The sequence below is a fragment of the Culex quinquefasciatus genome, chromosome 3, assembly GCF_015732765.1.
Source record: "Culex quinquefasciatus strain JHB chromosome 3, VPISU_Cqui_1.0_pri_paternal, whole genome shotgun sequence".
Classification (NCBI taxonomy): domain Eukaryota; kingdom Metazoa; phylum Arthropoda; class Insecta; order Diptera; family Culicidae; genus Culex; species Culex quinquefasciatus.
Genome location: NC_051863.1, coordinates 195,589,248 through 195,608,387, shown reverse-complemented (window position 1 = coordinate 195,608,387; position 19,140 = coordinate 195,589,248). Strand labels below are relative to the sequence as shown.

At 37.4% G+C, this 19,140-nt stretch overlaps 1 protein-coding gene across 4 annotated transcripts in view; it reads right to left on the bottom strand.

The window, feature by feature from the left end:
- LOC6038676 (BAI1-associated protein 3) overlaps positions 1-19,140 on the bottom strand; it is a 176,842-nt gene that overhangs the window by 79,444 nt on the left and 78,258 nt on the right. Inside the window, exons 3-6 of one of the 4 annotated variants that reach the window (XM_038259949.1) lie at positions 17,148-17,463; positions 9,822-9,983; positions 3,260-3,497; positions 2,532-2,555 (exon numbers count right to left, since the gene is read on the bottom strand). In XM_038259949.1, the coding sequence (XP_038115877.1) occupies positions 2,532-2,555; positions 3,260-3,497; positions 9,822-9,983; positions 17,148-17,463 (740 nt within the window). The remainder of the gene's footprint in view (positions 1-2,531; positions 2,556-3,259; positions 3,498-9,821; positions 9,984-17,147; positions 17,464-19,140) is intronic. The other 3 variants (XM_038259950.1, XM_038259951.1, XM_038259952.1) reach the window with 3 other exon arrangements.

The following is a 19,140-nucleotide window of genomic DNA, read 5'->3' as shown; positions in this document are numbered from 1 at the left end:
CCATTGCAGTGCTTAAGAATCAAACTAAAAATAATCAGGCTTTTTTCAGTGTAGTTTTTTTAGGGTTGTGCAGTCGGAATCGGAGTCGAAATCAAAGCCGGAGTCGGTGGAGTTGGGTCTTTTTGGGGACCTGGAGTCGGAGTCGTCTAATCTCGAATAGCTGGAGTCGGAGTCGGAGTCAGAATTAACAATTTGTTGAAAGCTAGAGTCGGAGTCGGTTAGAGTTGGTAGGCCGGAGTCGGAGTCAGTTGGAGCTGAAAGCCAGAGCCGGAGTCGGAGTAGGAGTTGGTTTAACTCAGAAAGCTGGAGTCGGAGTCTTACACCCAGAACTGGGCATCAGCATACGAGAGGATAAAGAGCACGATTCGGTAGTAAAATGGTACTGTGTGCGGACGGAGAGGATAAATCCCGAAATTACCGAGAGTACTTTACTCAAGGGTTCATCTTCAAAAAAAGTTCATCTTTCAAAAAAAAAAAAAAAAAAGTACCGGTACCGAGACTCGAACCCAAGACCTTCGGCATATTGAACCGTGCCTTTGCCGCATGGGCCACCATGGTTCGGTGACTAAGTGGTGGTCATTTGTCTATATAAGCCACTCAATAGGATGAACTGTTCCAATGAACGAATGAACACGCGAGAGGACTATACTCTCGCAAAATAGCACTTTCCTCATGTTTCTTTTCGTGAGGACTATCCCCTCGTTCTTTAACTTTGGGTGTATGAAATATGACCCGACTGTGCAGCCCTGATTTTGCTTCATTATAACCTAATGTTGTAGGTTATAATAAGAAGCACATACAACAAATCGTTTCGAAAATGTCTTCTAAAGATACAGATTTTCAAATATTCACATGCTCATTGTTCGCAAATTTCTATGGATTGCATGAAAAAACAAATTATGCAAAATGACTTCATTTGACATACAGTACTGGTCAAAAGTAAATGACATTGGACGAATTGTCAAATCTAACTCCAAATTCAAATTGTTGGTGTTCGCTCGTGTTTCAACCAAACCTCATGAAATTTTCAGCATAATTATTCCGGAATGTCTACTTAAGATGCTTTTTAAAAACTTAGCTACCTATTATCGTTTCAATGTTATTGAAATTTTCGTCAAAAATACGACTTTGACCGACACTCACTATTTTGGCGATATCTCCAAAAATATTGATCGGACAAACTAAAAAATTTTAGCGCTTAATCATGAGATAGTTTCTAATATTACCCCAAATTTCAGCCAAATCCATTGACAACAACAAAAGTTTCTGAAATTTGAATTTGGGAGGGGTCGCGCTAAAACCCGATGTCTTATAATTTGCATTGCTCGTAATGTCGTAAATGTCATATACTTTGGGTCAGTTCGTTCGGGTTTTTTTTTTCTGGCTAAATGTATATGACATCGCACTTTTGGAGCGACCCCTCCAAAATTCAAACCGCTTATTTTTTTTGCTGTCAATGAATTTGACTGAAGTTTGGGGGTAATATTAAGAAACAATCTCAAGATAAAGTGCTCAAAATATGAAATTGGTGCGATCAATATTTTTTGGAGATATCGTCAAAATAGTGAGTGTCAGCCAAAATCACATTTTCTACGAAAATGTCAACGATAATAGGTAGCTAAGTTTTTCAAAAAGCATCTGAAAGTAGACATTCCGAAAAACTTATGCTGAAAATTTCATGAGGTTCGATCGAAACACCAACAATTTGAACTTGGAGTTAGGTTTGACAAATCTTCCAATGTCACATGCTTTTGACCAGTACTGTATGCTATGAAATGAATGGAAAAAGTTTCATCCAAATCAAAAAGTATAACATAAAAAATTTAAACGTAAAGCGAAATTCTAGAAATTAATCAGTGATAAAACGACTGTCATGAAAACCGGTTCAATAACTGATAATGCTTCAAATCATTTTTTTTCTAGTACTCATTGGTTCGATGGAGTTGCATGGTAGTTTAAACCAGCGGACCACCAGTTGCAGTGGAAACTGTATGCGAGCATCAAATTCAATTGAACTCTTCCAGGAAATTTCCAACCATCATAGCTCGTAATCCACTATCACTGATTGCCAGCGTATCCGTAACACCGATCCATCACAAAAGAGGCTTAAGTTTGAGCAGAAAAAAAACTGAAGCAAGACCAAATTCCATTAAATTGATCCCTGTTCACCGGTGTTAAACTCGGTACGGTACGGCCGTCGGTTCCGATATGCCAACCCACCCATTTACCGGAACTGAATTATACGTCAACTGTCTTCCGATGGTAGTTGGTACATTGAAGGTAGTCGATTCTGACCGGTCGGAAGAAACGAACGACACACACTACGGGAATAATTGGATGAACATCTAGTTGCAAAGAGAGGAAGGGGATGTGGTTGCTGTTCGGTAACATTGCAAAAGGGCGTAAGACGGTGACTAAGTTACGCCCTTTTGCAATGTTTCCCAGCACTTAGTTATCCGGCTGCGTCAGTAGTTTTGATAGGATCGTGAACGGTGTTTTTTGTTTTCTTTCTTCTCCACCTTTATATTTACTTTCTTCCACTTTTTTTCGCTGTACTATTCCCCGCGCAGTGGGACATCGATGCAGTGTTGCGGGTCCGAGTGTTCGCAAACAAGGGTGTTGAGGGGTGGTGCACACAAGACATCAATACACGAACACACGGATATACATTGAAGTTGTGTAGGGGGGTGAGGTTAAAGAGACAGTTCCACCAGCGGAAATAGACCGTGAGATAGCGCGTGTGTGACAGCGAGAGAGAGAAAGAGAAAGAGAGAGAGATAAGAAAAGAAAGACAAAAGGAGAGACGATAGCTTTTTTGCACGACACAAGAGGGGGTTGGGGGTGGTGCTGTTTGTTGGGGGAGGGGTACACTTCCGATTGAAATATTAGGTAAAAATTTGAGAGAAGACAGTGAGCAAAAGAGAAATTCTCAGATGCAGTTTTCTCTTTCTCTACAGTGTATAGCAGATAGAGCAAATGAGAGTTTCTCTTTTGCTAATTGTGTAGAGTATGAAAACTTTTTTTTTTGTATTTAATGGAAAATAAAAAAGTGATTAAAAAGTGAAATCACTTAAAAAAATGAGAGAATTGTTTTTAAATTGGAAATCGGTGCCTTAGTAAGCACACTTTTGACCAGAAGTGTAAAGATAGAGATAGTAGAGACAGTTCAGAGGGTGCAGGTTGATAGGTTTACAACGGTCGTATCTTCCCTCGTTCCAAAATGGACATTTCTATTTAACCCTCAAAAGGAACTAGTTACCTGTCCGCCCGGTGCCGGCGCTCCGACCGTGTTCGCAATCGCGTACAGCACGTCCAGATAGAGATGCTCCTTCTGCTCGGACCGTTCGATGTCGTCCTCCAGCAGCCGGTCCGTTTCGCTTTCCGGCAGGACTTCGGCCCGCGTTTCCACGGCTCGGACCGCCGACATGCGCCGGTTTTCGTTCTTCCAGGACAGGGCAGTGAAGCTCTCGAAGTACGAGCCGTCGTTCTCCTGGACGCTGTTGAGTCGAGGGCGGCGAAAAAAAAGTGCAGGAGAAAAAAAAAGTTGTTACGGATAATTTTGCAAATGGCCTGGGCTTACAGGTTACACGGCGAGGACACATTAATTCCATTGGCTGAAAATGGTCCAGTTTTTTGCGTTGGACCTGAACCAGGAAATCCCTGCGGTTTTTTTTTTCCAAGAACATTGAAACGCAAAACTGTTTTAGTTTAACTAACATATCAATAAAGAACACTTATTGCGATAACGACTATTCTTGCCCATGAAATCATTCGCTCTAATTTCTAATCCCATTGAGCAAATATTTATGACCATAAAAATAACGACAAAAACAATTCCATTGTCATCAAGGCCAAATAAAACCAGTCAACAGCGTTATTATTGACATATTCATCACTAAACGCAATCCCCAATAGACAAATAAAGCAATATACTTCCTTTTATCATACTGTCATAAACTGACGCCCATAAAACATCCCCCCCAACTGCACTAAAAATCTTCATCAAAATCGAGATGCAAAGCGCTAGTGACAGTCGCCAAAATTGAATAAAAAAAAATCTCCTCTCCAACAATAGACACGATGGCAATGAAAATTTATTTCAAAAGCCACTTTAATCTTTTTCATCACGCGAGACAAAAGTTCGTTCTTTTTTTCCACCAGCAAGCATGTATTTGCACCTAAAGCAGTAAAAAATGCGGAATTGCACGCACCAGCAAAAAAGGTGGGAATTTTTCGCGGAAAACCTCGGGAATTTGTATGGTTGCGGGAGAATAAAAAAACTCGGGATTGTTTGAAACCTGGCCAACGGCGCAATGAAAAACTCCGTGTTGCGTGGCTTCAAAGGGGATGCCAGGGCGTTGTGGAGGAAAAAGTTTTTGCTTAACTTAAACGACTAAAATTTGAAATATTTTAAACGTTATTAGTAGGCTTTGTGATTTTTCACGCTCGAAAATTGCAAATTTCACGGGGACCTCGATTTCAAAACACCAAATTTCACGCAAATTTCGCGGAACTTGAAAAATGTTAAAATAACAAAAAAAAAACCTATGTTTAAATCACAGAAACTACTTTTTATGCTTCATTATGTATTATTATGTAAAAAAATCTTTACTAAATTTGAATGCGACAAAAAAATTCTTCCAATTTTCAAAAAAAAAATCCTCCTGGTTATTGGATGGGCTCTATATATATTTTGAAACAAAATGTAGGGCACGCGTATTCTCATTTACTGAACTGCTCTTTTAATATTCGACTAACAAAGCTCAAAAGTTTTCGCTATATTGCCTCTGTTATATCATTTTACATTTTATTGAATTTCATATCTAAGCTAGATTTGTCCAGTCAAAATAAATAAAATAAATTGAATTTTCTGCGTCATTTAGCCCACTAAACATATTTTTAAGGGTTTTAGCTCATTTGTCAAAAACTAAATTTATAAACATTTTGCAAAAATAATATAATTTTTAACCAAATCGAAATTTTTATTCTAAATGAGAAGAGAAAACATAAAGTAAGGAGTATTTTTTAACTTTCAAGGGAATCATCCACCCAAATAAACAAAACACCGTTAAAATTTAACAAGCCATTATTATTTTTATGTTTTTAAAATATGATTCCAAAGATAAAAAAAATACTCTTAATTTTATTTTAAATAAAACAAAGCTTGATTCTTTTAATTGCTTTCAAAACTGTACCTTTCAAATAAAATAGCACTAAAATTTTTATTACAGCGAATGAAAATATTACTAAATTTTGTTAGTTTCTAAAAAACTCAAAAATCTCAACATTTCTTCAAATGGTTCATATCAACTTGACACACATATATAATCAAGCTTTTTAATTGAAAACTAATAAAATTTCTTTTCTTTATGGATGAAATATTTATTAAGTTGTTAGGCTGGTTCAAATTTTATTAAAAGTATTTGTTTTTGATTTAAAAATCTTTCGAATTTTTGAAAATTTTCGATGTGTGTTATCGCAAAATGTTTTTTTTTGCTAAAATTTTTGTCTTCGTCAAATCTTACATTTTTTGAAAACTAATGTTTGCAAAACTACTGAACTAGTGTAAAATGCATTTTAAAACACTTTTTCCAAGCAAATGTTGAAACTATGGCTTGTTATTTCAATATTTATCTATTTTTTTTGCCCATATTTGCATTCAATGATTCGAGAAAATTGATAAATTTCACGAATTTCACGCCGTCTACGAAACCGTCAAAAATCATTAACCCTATATTAGTAATAAAACCAGGGTATTCACTCGCTTAATTCTACAGTAGTTCATAATATTATTTTTATTCCTTTTTAAGTTTGATAAGTTATTTTATGAAAAATCGTTACATTTTCACACAAACATAAAATTTCACGGGATTTCGCGGAAAAAGCCAAATTTCGCGGATTTCACGCTGTCCGCGAAATCGTGAAATTTCACTAACCCTAGTTATTTGCTAACTTTCATTTGAATTTTAATCTTAAAATGTGTATCAAAAAATCGATTTAACTGTTTTTTTTTATTTCTATAGTTCTACACTCTACAGTATTTTTCATGAAAACTGAGCTTATTTAAAATATAATATGCAAGTTTCATGATTTTCAGTTCAATGATCAGAAATCGCTCACTCGGTGCCTACTAAATCGTTTGAATTGTCAGCGCGCAATCAATCGTGAGCTACCACGAGTCGCTAGCAGACAGCTTTTTGGTCGATTAAGGTTCACACAGCTACTGAAATACTTTATGATTTGCTTGGCCTACTCTATGAATTTGGCAAAATGTTTTTGAGAACAATGAAACCATTGATTTTAACAAATCATTGATTCAAACACAGCCGATTGCAAACGATTTTGAATCAATTTAGAGCGACAAAGCGCAGTTAGAGCCAATAACATACTTCGTCGATTAGAGTGAGAGGGAGAGAGAAAGATAGCAGAAGAGAGAAAGCAAGATAGCAGAAGAGAGAGTATTTAGTAGTGATTACTTTTATGTTGATACTCTCAATACCATCAATTAGAAAATCTGTACCTTTTAAAGGAATATTTTGATTGATTTGGTGGTGCCTTCAGCAAAGTTGTAGTTGTGAGAAATATTTCAAAAATAGTTTTACGGAAAAAAACATTGCCCCGATTATTTTACTACCCACATTTTTTTTTCTCAAAATCTGTGGTTTGGACAAACATTTGGAACATTTGGCATTTGGAAAATATATACATTTTATATACATTTTCATAAATTGTACCATTTTCTAAAATTTTACCGCTTAAAGGTTTCAGTTTTTTGTTGATTTTTTGAAAAAAAAAATCGTTTTAGAAATATTGTAGATTGGTCTTTTTGTTGCTGACAAAAGGGGATCAAAATAAATATGTTTTCCAAGTTTTACTCAAACAGCCCCCCTTTTTAAGATCGCCAATATCTCAGTAACATATAGTCCAATTTTCACTGATAAAAAAATTGAAATTTGTGAAATTTTCTTAATTTTTCAAAATAAATGTTGTTGGAAAAGGAACACTCATTTTTGTTTTTGTAAAAATAAATCATTAAGTGGTAGATTTCTTGAAAACGGCGTTCTTTATGAAAAAATATTTTGGCATTTTTTGATTGCAAATCTAGTTTTACAACAAAAACTTAAGTCTATTGAGAAAAATAGCTTTAAAAAAAAATTGGTACGTAGTTCGCTTTGGTTTAAAATTTGTGGAATTGTGTCCGTTAAAATAAATAAAAAAAAATCTTAAAAAATGGTTTTTGGTTTGTTTTTTTTTTGCAAAACAAGTTCAATAAAAAATGCCGATTTTTGTGTTCGTGCTCTCATTTTTTAATAGAATGGCTATAACTTTGCCGAAGACACCAAATCGATCAGAAGGTTTCCCAATTTTTGATTTCAAATCGTAAAGACGATTCAGTGAAGAATTTTCCACTAAGAGCAGATTTAATTGGGTTTTCTACTAGATATTTTAACTGTTATTGAAGAGAATTAAAACATATCATTGATTTTTTAGGAATTTTCAGTAACGAAAATATGAAATTTTGAATAATTTGGAAAATATCAGGTGAAAAAACTTTGATAAAATGGAAGTTGCTCAGAACGAACAGGAAATCATAAAAAAATATTTTTCAGATGCTGCGCCCAACCCGCGAGGACCCGAAATTAATTTTTCTTCCACTGCTTCCAGGAAATCAAATTGCAAATTTTATTCAAACATTCCCCCTTTTGCATTTTTCAACTCAAAGACTGATGGGATGATGGAGGTGCTCCAGACATATTTTTTGTTATCATTTTCGATGACTCACCTGGCAAGGGCAAGGTGACGAATGAAAAACATCAACTTTTGCGCAGTTCATTTCGGTTTAAAAAATACGAAAAAGTTAGCTTCAACTTTTTGTGTCTGCGAAGTTACGTCCAAAAGTTGAGTTTATATTTTTAACAGGAAAAAATATGTTGTTAAAGTTCCACGCTTCGTCTTTTTTTACAAATACTGAAATAAGAGTCGTTCGAGAGTCCCTTCGAAAAGGTGGTCGAAACAAAAAACCCAAAAAAATGACGAGAGGGAGAAAGTTTTTAATGAAAAATCGCCGTTTTGTTGCCGGCGACCACAAACATTCTGGACTCCCTGGCTGTAGCAAAAATGAAAAGTTCTTTTCGAGGGGTAGAAAACTGTGTCGGATTGTTTAGTCACTGCCGATGAAGACGGTGAGTTTTGTGAAAATGAAAAATTAAATACCCAGGTGGCCGTTTGGGGAATGGAGGCTGGGCAAATGTTTATTCGTGGGGAAACCAGCTGGTCTCGTTAAAAATCAATTAATTTGTATTTAGCGTTGTGGTGTTTTCAAAAGTTTTGAAACCTTTGTCACGAAGTCTGATGAGGTTTTTTGGTGATGTTTGCAAAGCAGTTGATGACTTGTTGAATTCTCAACATTATACTATCGCCATATTGGCCGCCATCTTGGATTCCACACTCTTAGGCCTTTTTTGAGAATTTTGAGGTAATATTTGAGCTCTACGATGTAACGAAATTTCTCGTCGAAATTAGATTATCCAAAGTTATTTTTGTGAGGACTTTGGATGTATTAAAGCTTGAATTTGTTATTTTTGTTAACACAAACATCTAGTAAAGCCACTGAAAATAATTAATAACATCAAACGACTGCTGAAATTTAAAATATTTTTTTGATGTTAAATGTCTACAATAAAAACACAAAACATATTTTTTTCTCACTAATCAACGAAATCAACAGCAAATTTTTTTCAACATTTTCGGAATAAATTAGAAATATTAACGAACAACGACGAAAAATGGACCTTCACAAAACTTAAAATTGTGTGCGTGAAATTATTTTTTTTGTAAAACATGTGATCTTTCATATTGTGTGTGTGAACGTGTACTTTTAGTTACGACAACGAGGAAAATTTTTGTGCTATCGTGGTATGGTCAAGAATGGAAAACACAACACGAAATTTTCGAATTTGATGTCAGTAAACGCTCCAGTTTCAGCAAGGTTTGATAGATTTGGGCTCCTTGAAAATGCTCCAATCGACAGAATAATTTTTAAAGAATTTTTATGAGAAAGAATAAAGTTGTAAATTTCGGTTACAATTTCGCTCTAAATTTAGTGAATTTTAATTCTGCATACTGGATCGTGTCCAAATCTATCATACCTTGAGGAAACTGAAGCGTTTGCCGACATCAACTTCAAAAATGTCAAGCTGTGAAATTGTTACGGTAAAGTGGTGTGAGTTTGGTTTTGGGGATTCCCTTTTGCCGATGACACTGACACAGCGAAACATCCAGCTGAAGAATAAAGGAGATATTAGACTACGACAAACAAACTCGCCCTTTTTCGCGTTTGACAGTTTGCCAAACTCGCTAACTTGTATGCGACAAACTCGCAAACTTGTTTGCGGCAAACTCGCAAACAAGACAAAATGTATGCAAGCTGACGTTGCTGCACACAAATGTTGGCGAACATACAACACAGACAAACTGTCAAAATATGCGAATTTGCTTGTTTGTTTGCCGTAGTCTAATACCTCCTTAACAGTTAGTACAAAGAGGAAGAGAGAAAGAGTTTCAACGAGAGAATAATACAGAGAGGAATAGATTGAGCCTGATGTTGAGCGTAGCAGGCCAATTGTTGAACGTGTGCTATTGTTCTGTGAGCAAATAAGCGTTCAACAGTTGACTAGTTACCCGTAACAGATGAAGGAAGGAAGAAGATGAAGAACAAGTAGTACAAGAAGTAACAGACGAAGACACCACCGAACCGACACGACGACGATGACGTGAACAACGATTTGCGTGAGTAGTAGTGAAGAGCGGGACCACATTACCTATTGTTATTGGCACTAACGACACTGTTAAAGGGCGGGTTCATTTTGTCGAAGCGATAGACAATCTCGGTGGCCGGACCGGGGCCCGGTTCCTCGTCCTCGGCGGGGGCGGACTCACCCTGGACCTTAATCAACGGGGCCGGCCTCAGTCGGTGCCGGTGACTAGTGGACGGAGGTCCCAGTGGGTGGGAGAGAGAGGGTGTGATGTGGTTTGTGAGGTTTTTTTGGGTATTGTTTAAAGTAACAACAGGTGTATTAGTGAGGTGTTGTAGTGTAGAGCAGTGAGAGTGAAAGAAGAGAGAGATAAATGTTGATTAGTGGAGAGTTGTTTGAGTCGAGTTTCATCCAGAAAAAAAATATCCACAAAATGTTTTGTTAATGTTTGGTACGGTATGTCCACGCCTTCTCCCTTTCTTGTACATTTTGTGAAATGTGATCGGTTCATAGAATTCTATCTGCGACCAATGCACCGCAGTAAGCCTGGCCACTCAGATGAGTTTTGAGAATTAAAGTAGATTTATTATGTGTCTATATTATCGTTGAAGTTGAGTGACAACGTTCACTTTTTGTTTGACGTTGTTCTTTTACCGATTCGCAAGTAACACTCCGCAATACCCATACACAACACCACTTCCGTCATCTCGGCATTGTTTAACAAAGGCAAGCTCACAAGCAGACATTTTCGCGCGCGTGCCGGAAATGGTTATCTTGCTGCTGCCACTGACTGTCCTTCTCGGAGAGAAGAAGCGTGTTGTTGTGGCTTCTACATCTACATCTACAACATTGTTGAACAGACAAAACCGCCGTCGTGGCAAAACTGTTGCCGAGGACTTTCGACAGTGGTGTGAAAAGTTTGATAATGTGATTTTTTTTAAATTTATGTTTTTTTCAGAAATTGTGATAAGATGAGAATGGAGTTCGCTTACAATTGGTTGATATTTTGCAGAAAATTTTCAGAAATACCCATCACCGACACATCCCTATTATCCACAGTTTAGTCCCTCCGACATCCGGTGAAATGCAACAGGCTGCTGCACCCACTATACAAAAATGGAAACATACACACCTGAAACCGTTATACCTACCCAGCCAGCCCATATAAGAACGCATGTTATGGCCATGTTTCGTGTCATGCGGTTTTGTGAAGCAACATGCTGCCGTCACCATCAGCTCAAGTTCAAAATGAGGGGCAAGAGGGGGTAGGCGTCCCACTAGTGGGATTTCCGGTTTTGTTCGCCAACATAATTCATGACATGACTTTAAACAAGCCCTGCCTGGTATAGCTACACCACTACACGGTGAAAAAAGAGTTCCCAAAATCATGAACAAGCGTTCATGAAAATAGAAACCACGAACAAAGTGTTCAAATCCCATGGTACGATTTCCAAAAACGTACCATGAGATTTGAACACTTTTGTTCCCATTTTCATGAACGCTTGTTCACGATTTTGGGAACTCTTTTTTCTCCGCGCAGATAGAGAGTGGGAAGGAGGAGTGGACGACAGTTTCATTAAAATTTTAAAAGTCAACACGAGTGCTTCCGCCTCATGTTCTACGCCCTTTGGGGGAACGTTGATTAAGTCGGAGTTTGTCGTAGTGATTAACTGTTGGGAAATGTAGTTGGGGTGCTGATGTGGCTGGGATTTCGTTTTTGAGACTGGAAATCGGTGAAGTTTTGCTAGTGTTCCATGTGGAGGATTTTTTTTGTAACTAAGGATTACTAGCTTTATATTGGTTAGTAATACATTATTACAGAAGACGTCAGTTGTGTATTAAAAGCAAAGATAACAAAAATAAAAATAAAAATAAAGAGCATTCCACTAAAACTGTTCCCATCAACCCGAATCCCATTACTATTTGATCCCCAACACTCCCATCTCGTCACGTAATCGCCCTGATTGAATTCAATCGCCATTGAACCGGAAACCAGCCAGCCAGCCACCTGCTGCTACTTCTGCCGTTCCATTGAAGTTTGACTTCGAGCCCAATAATGCACTGCATTGTGCGGGGGGTTGTTTCGGGTGCACTTGGCAGTTGTCCAAAATAATTACCACCTGTTGAGCCTGTTGGCTGTTGTTTGCACCGAAATCATCGTTGCTGCCTTTTGGTGGGAGGTGGCTCTTCGCGGGAAGCTATTATTTGGGCCCGCTAAAATCGTACGTTGAATCGGAGGCTTTTCGGTGAATCCATTTGAGAGATTTGCTCGGAAAAGGAGATTTCGCCTCAAATCGAAATAGCTGTGCTGGTTCTGGGAAGGTCAGCAATTTAAGTTTGTAGGAAACTTTTCGATAATCTGAGTCGTGTGGTGTTCGTCGGGGGGATCAGTGTTTGATGACGCGCGCGAGAATCCGCGAGAAAGTGGTGGAAGATTCTGGAATCATTGAAAAAGAGGTTCGCGTCGAGGCCTTGGAAGTTGGGCCATCAGTCGTGTGGTGTTCGTCGGGGGGATCAGTGTGTGATGTCGCGCGCGAGAATCCGCAAGAAAGTGGTGGAAGATTCTGGAATCATTGAAAAAGGCATTCGCGTTGTCGTGTGTATGTTGAATTTCTGCAGTTGAGTCGGTTGCTCGCGTTCCGGACGGCGTAAATTCGTAGTGAAGTTTGCTGTGAATAAATCGTGCGCGAAGAATTCAACGAAGTTTTTAGAATTAATTGAAACAGTTGGGTATATGAATTATTCGGCGCCGTCGCTCCGTGCCATACTTTCATACACTTAGGAGCCCAGGGCGGCGAAGTCCTTGTAAATAAAAAGGAAGACACTAGTGGTTGGTACTAGCAATGGTGGCCGACAGCTATAAAGTCAACTTCGTTTTTTTCGGGTATATGAACACTATTTGAGGTTTACATGACATCGAATAACACGTAAATCTAAGTTCATTTAGTTTTGGAAGCCCATCCCATAGCATCGTTGCTTGGATGGCACGCCGGCGGTAAGAAGTAAACATTACGCGAGTGAAGAATTGATAAGTCCTTCTTATAGCGTCGTAACTCGGGAGGCATCGATTATGTTTTACTTTCTATTCATATCATCTACTTAGATTGAATCCTGATCTATTTTCGATTGCACGTAAATCGTTAATTATAATTACATTTCGTTTTGAAAGACCTTCCCATAGCATCGTTGCTCGGATGGCACGCCGGCGGTTTGAAGTAAAAAATACGCGAATGATAAGTCCTTCTCATAGCGCCGTAGCTCAGAAGGCAACGATTATGATTCACATTCTGGTCATATCATCTACCAAGATGAATCCTGACCTTCCCTTTCCTTCCCCTACTAACACAATTCCCCCACTTCCCGTGATGCTTGAAGGAGATGCTGTGGATTCAACGGTCTCATGCGGTGTCAACAGGTATAGAGCGGCAAACTCTGTGTCTGATGAGTCTGCAACTTCAACTATCGGACTAACATTCCTACCTTTGTTGAACTGCATCTCCTTGGGGGGGCGCCGGTATTGACTAAAAGCAGAGATCTTCAGGGGTTATACAGTGAGGATGATTAGCTCCCACTATTCATCTGTTGGTTCATTGTGTAACTTCTGCTGATCCGTCAATAACGGAGTAGCAGCTCATTGGCAGTCAACCATGCTCATGCTCTGCTCATGCTCATGCTCTGAACGTTTACTAAATTTTTGCTTCAGTAAAGCTTTGGATATCCAGATCATTAAAAATTGAGTAATTGATTGTTAGATAACCAAATGAATATTCTCAATTTCTTATTATTGCATATTCCCAGAACACTTTCAAGCAAGTCTGGACTGCAGCACAGACATTTCCATGCATTTCCCATGTCAAAAAATCAATTCTGCATCAAATGATGATTTTTGAATTGTTAAATTATTTTTATAGAAAAAAGTAGAAAAATTAACAAAAGTTTCACATTGAAAATTGAACCAATTGCTTCCGTGCTATCGTGAGTTGAAGAACGAAAGTTGAATACTTATTTTTCACAAAAAATTAATTTGTTTTGCTTAATCGTAGGAACCATTAGTTCGAACAACAAAGCCAAACAGAAATATTGTAAGAAAAATTCTCAGTTTTACAACATATTTTTGCAGGGGTGCCTTTTCTCTATGAAGTATTTTTCAATTGAAAAATAAACTAAGCATATTCCGAAAAAAGTATACCATAAAATGCCTGTAACTTGAAAGTGGCGCAATTCATAAAAAAATGTGTAAAGTAATTTATGAATGGAAATTTGATTTTGTATCTTAAAATTATTTTTAATACATGTTTGTTATTTATAATATTATTTTTCAAATATATATTTTTTTTAAATTGAATATCATCTAGCGCAAAATATGTCTTTTTAGTGACCTAAAACATATCAAACATTTTCATAAATTTAATAATCTATATTTTGAGAATAAAAATAAAAAGTTGTGAAAAGTGATAAAAAGTTAAACAAAAACAAAGGTTTTTTGTCGTGAACCTGATTATAACCTTTAATTTTGCATAAGGCACCAGATCAATAAGATCAGATTGCCACCTGTTTTTGTGTATTTTTTTTTCTTTTCCGATAAACATCATTTAAAAAATAATAATAACTTGGCCGAAAACAAAAAAGTCCATCTTACCCTAAAGCTCAAAACTACTACTATACCCTACTAAAACACTTTAAAAAAATAGAAAAATTTAAGTTTTTGTCAAATAAAGTTATAAAAAAATGATATTTTTTTTTGAGCGTGACTATTTTTCTAAATAGTCCTAATTATAACTTACAATTTTGCCGAAGGCACCAAATCGATCAAAAAATCACAACATATTCGAATATTTTCATAGCACTTTTCAATGGTGGCCACCAAATTTATATGGAGACTTGTATGAAGAAACTCATTATGCAGAATGGCGTTTTTGCACATAAGGAATCGATGGAAAAAGTTTAACACAAACTAGAAATGCAATGAAAAGTCGTTTTGCGAAATTCTATTAAATTGCTCTAACGAAAATTTAGAGAATTACTGAAAAGTCAATAAAAACTTGTATGAAAAGTTATCATTTAGAAAAATGGCTAATTTATGTTTGAAATTTTCTTAATTTTGTTTTTCGTGATTGAATTCAAAAACATTTTAGGTAGTTTTTGGGGCGTTTTGAGCCTACTGGGCTTGAAATTTCACCAAACGTTCATATTAAGCTTTGCCATTAAAAAACTTATTTAGGTGACATTTTAAAGCCTTAATTTTATTCTTTTATTTTATGCTAGAGTTTGTAAATCCAGATTTTTCACAAATTGAGAAATTAGCATGGGATACATATTTTTGCATGTCAAATTTCAATTCATACAATTATATTAATTACAATTTACAGAAACTTCTAAACAATCATTTTAAATGATATAGTTATAGGTTTTTTAAAGAAAAAGTTCTAAATAATTTCTGAGGAATTACAATAACGATGTAACATTTGTTTTGAAGTTTTTAATATTTTTTTGACGATTTTATATGTTTCTGTAAATGAAATTCGGTATTCGTTAAAATGTGTTTATTTTATGAAAAATTTAAAAAAACAGAAAAATCTACCTTAATTTTGTCAAACTTCAAAACTGTTCATTAAATTTGTTTTCAATAAAATAATCGAAATATGATTTAATTTGATATTGAAAAGCAGTAAAACCGACTCTTCAGAACGTACTTTTGCGTTCCTCAAATTTCTGTGTTATTTCATAGCCGCAAATGCATAACATAACACCATAAAAAAAAGGAATCAAACAAATATGAAAGGATTCACACGCAAAAACAATTTCCAAACAAACATTCGATGTTGTTCGATCGACAAAAAAGGGGAAGCCATTCAAAACCTATAATTACAGCAAACAGGAAATCATCAACTGAACCGCGTTGAATGAACTGGAAACCGTTTCTGTTAGTGGAATCGACGTTGTTTTTTTTATAAACACAAAAGGATGTTTACTGAGCCCAATTTTGGGAATTTATTTTCATCACGCGTTCAGAGTTCCTTTTCGATGGTAGGGTACACGTTCCTAATAAGTTCATCACACCACAAGGATATCCGCCCCCCGAAAATAAACGCTTAATTATTCACAAACTCCAGTGAACCGACTGAGTCTGAATTAAGGTAGCTCCTATCGGTCCAAAATTGGTTCACAGTGGGAGTTTTGGAAAATTTTGGGCTTAACACTAAGTGATTAGATTTTCAGCGTGGCGCTCCTTTTGTTCCCACCGTGTCGAAATCAAGTCGGCGTAGGTGTTCAAACAGAATCATCCCTGCTGATGGTGTCGATCATCGGCGCAGGTTTTTCGTCGAAGAATACCCACGTCAAAAGGATCAACCACGCGCGCTGTCTGGTGTGTGTGTGCTCCTCCTAATGAATGTGCCTAAATAAATAATGCTAATGGCTCCCGGTCGTAAACAAAAACGGCAACCTTGTCGGTATCGTTTTCCACACACACGTGGACCGCACGTCGCCACAAGTGGCATGCGCGCGTGTGTGTTTGTCTATTTGTGGGATTTATGTGATGCACACTGGTGGGTGGATAAGCTTGGCAGCGCGTGACAACAACGTGACCCTTCCACCACACGGAGAGCCAATCCTTGGCGGTCAACGTAGCCACGTGAAGGTCCTTCGAAGAAGATATTTGATGGCCAAATCCTGCATATTTTGAGAGTCACCCGAAACGGAATAGCTAACAATCGACGTTTCGTGCAAGGTCGTTCCGGGAAGTTTGTTTTAAGAAGAAAATGTATCGAGAAAAGCAAGGTTTGGGTTTTGGTATCAATTTTGAGTTGGACACTTTTTGACTTGGATATTACAGTATTATTAAGTATATCCAAATAGGTTCATTTTTCTGTTCGTTTGTGAACCTTTCCCAAGAATTGCTCGTGCAAACGATAATATTATTGAAACGACTGCAATCGATAAAAAGTGATAACGTTGAATGACAAGCTTCACTGCATACTTTCTCTCGTTTCGTGGAAAGTGTATATACCGGATGCAACCAGGCAGGAAACTTCAATCATTATCCCGTTTTGCAATCCACTTCTCGGACACTATCGTTGTCGTGCATTACATTTCTGTTGCGAATGTGAGCAGCACTGTGCAATAACACGATTGCGTCAAATGATGCACAAGCTATCACATTTTACTACATTTTCTTTGTAACTGTCGTTTTGTTAAATTATTTTGAAAATTACATAATTTGATGCATGGTACTAGAATTTTATGTGATTTTCACTCAATTTGTTACGGGCAAACATCTGCTATCTATTTTGAAATGCTTATTGTCAAACCTAATCTGAAAGTCGTAACCTTCTCGGAAGGCCAAATCTCAACACTGACAGTGTTGCCAAACCCACAAAAAAAAATACTCACCCCGAAGACGATTTGATTTCCACCTCGGGCCAGGACGGGCGGCGCTTCCACACCGCGAACGACGGTTTGTCCGGGGCCGTCGGATTGATCGGCGAGTTGCGACCCCCGCGGAAGGACCCCGTCCGGCCCGGCGGCACCAGTGTGTCCAGCCCGCGGGCCGACGACTGGCGGCGCATCGCTGCACCACCCTGGGCCGGGCCGATTGTGGCCCCGAGTGTGGATCCGGCCTGGCCCCCGGGACCGAGAGCGCCGGGCGAGCCGGGGGGCATTGTGTTGGAGCCGGGGCCGGCACCGGGGGTTACCACTTTGGGGTAGCCTGTGGGAGAGAAGGAGAATATGCAATTATTAGTAATGTTGTTTGGATGATTATGCCTGGGAAGGGGTACATCTTTTATGTCAGAAAAAATGTGTAATTTTACATCTGAAAAGGATTCATTTTACCACTTTTCTGGCTTAATGTCACTTTTACAGTCCAAATTGAGCTAAAATTACAACATAAAAGAGGTAATATTAAACTTTCAATTACACTTTTCAAATATACACAATTTTTTACTGTGCATTATTAAATCAAATTATTTAAAGATATGATACCCTGTGAATTGAAAAAAAAAAATAAAAAGATATCTGAAGACTTTCAGTTATTCTAGGAACACTGCCAAGCTCTATTTTGCCGTCCTCACTGAAGAAAGGTTATATCCTGCTCTAAAATGAACTTTTAATTAAAACTCGTAGACCCACCTTCATGTATACATACATATCGACTCAGAATCGTAAACTGAACAAATGTCTGTGTGTGTATGTGACCAACATTGTTACTCAGTTTTCTCAGCACTGGCTCAATTGATTTTGACCAAATTTTACCCATACGTACCTATTGATTTTTATGAATGTTCGATAAGTAGTTCAAAAGTAATGTACAGTAGTTGTTCGGTAACTGGGCTGAGAACGTAGCCCAGTCACCGAATGTTGCTCGTTAACTGGGCTGAACAAAAAATAACGAGGGGACCACCGATGCATAATATTTTCCAGATGAAATATAAAAATAAAAGTTACTCAAATTTATTTACAATGCTTACTTTTCATATTTCTTTAATTGGTCCTTGAAATTAAACAGAAGTTTGAAAAATGTTTTTTTTTTATTTATTGAATATGATTTTTGCATCCATTAACCCCTCGGTAATTTTTGTTTGTTTTGTTTTTTTGACGTTTGTCTGCTTTTTAACTGGGCTACGGCCCAGTTATCGAGCGCCCAGTTAAAAAGCAGCCCAGTTAAACAACGCCCAGTTACCGAACAACTACTGTATAAAAATATATTTTTGCATATAACCGGATCTCACTTAAATGTATGTTAACTATGTCCGGACCCATCGTCCGACCCACCCATTGGTTAGGTAATCGAAAGACCTTTCCAACGAGTCCAAAACATTGAAGATCTGGCAACCTTGTTTCGAGTTATTACCATTAAGTGATAGTTGTGTATTTTTTTTATTCCGGATCTAAAAAAATAGACTAATTTTGTTGCTAAACCCTTCATATCAGGGAGGAAGGCTCCAACCAAATAGGTGGATTAAGTTACTTTTTGAATAAGAAGCTACCTAGGTCGATTTGTAGATAGATTAAGTAAACTGTTATTCAAATCAAACTTGTTGTTAAACAAATCCATAAAACTTAAACCCAAGCAATTACAAGAAAGTACCTGCTCAAAACATCAGACCTCAGTAATCAAGTGAAAAACTAGGACAGGAAAAGTGCTACTTCTGCACACAACCAACTCAATGCAAATAACCTGGAAAGTTTTCCCATTCCGGAATACAAAACACACAGAGGATGATACTGCTCCAGATAATCAACACAACATAACCTGCTGATGCTAAAGTATGTGAGCTAGTGCGTCCATCCCGGGAATTCCCGGGACAAAAATCCCGGGATTTTTTTCCAAAACTGGGAATTCCCGAATCCCGGGATTTTCTATAATTTGTCCCGGGAATTCCCG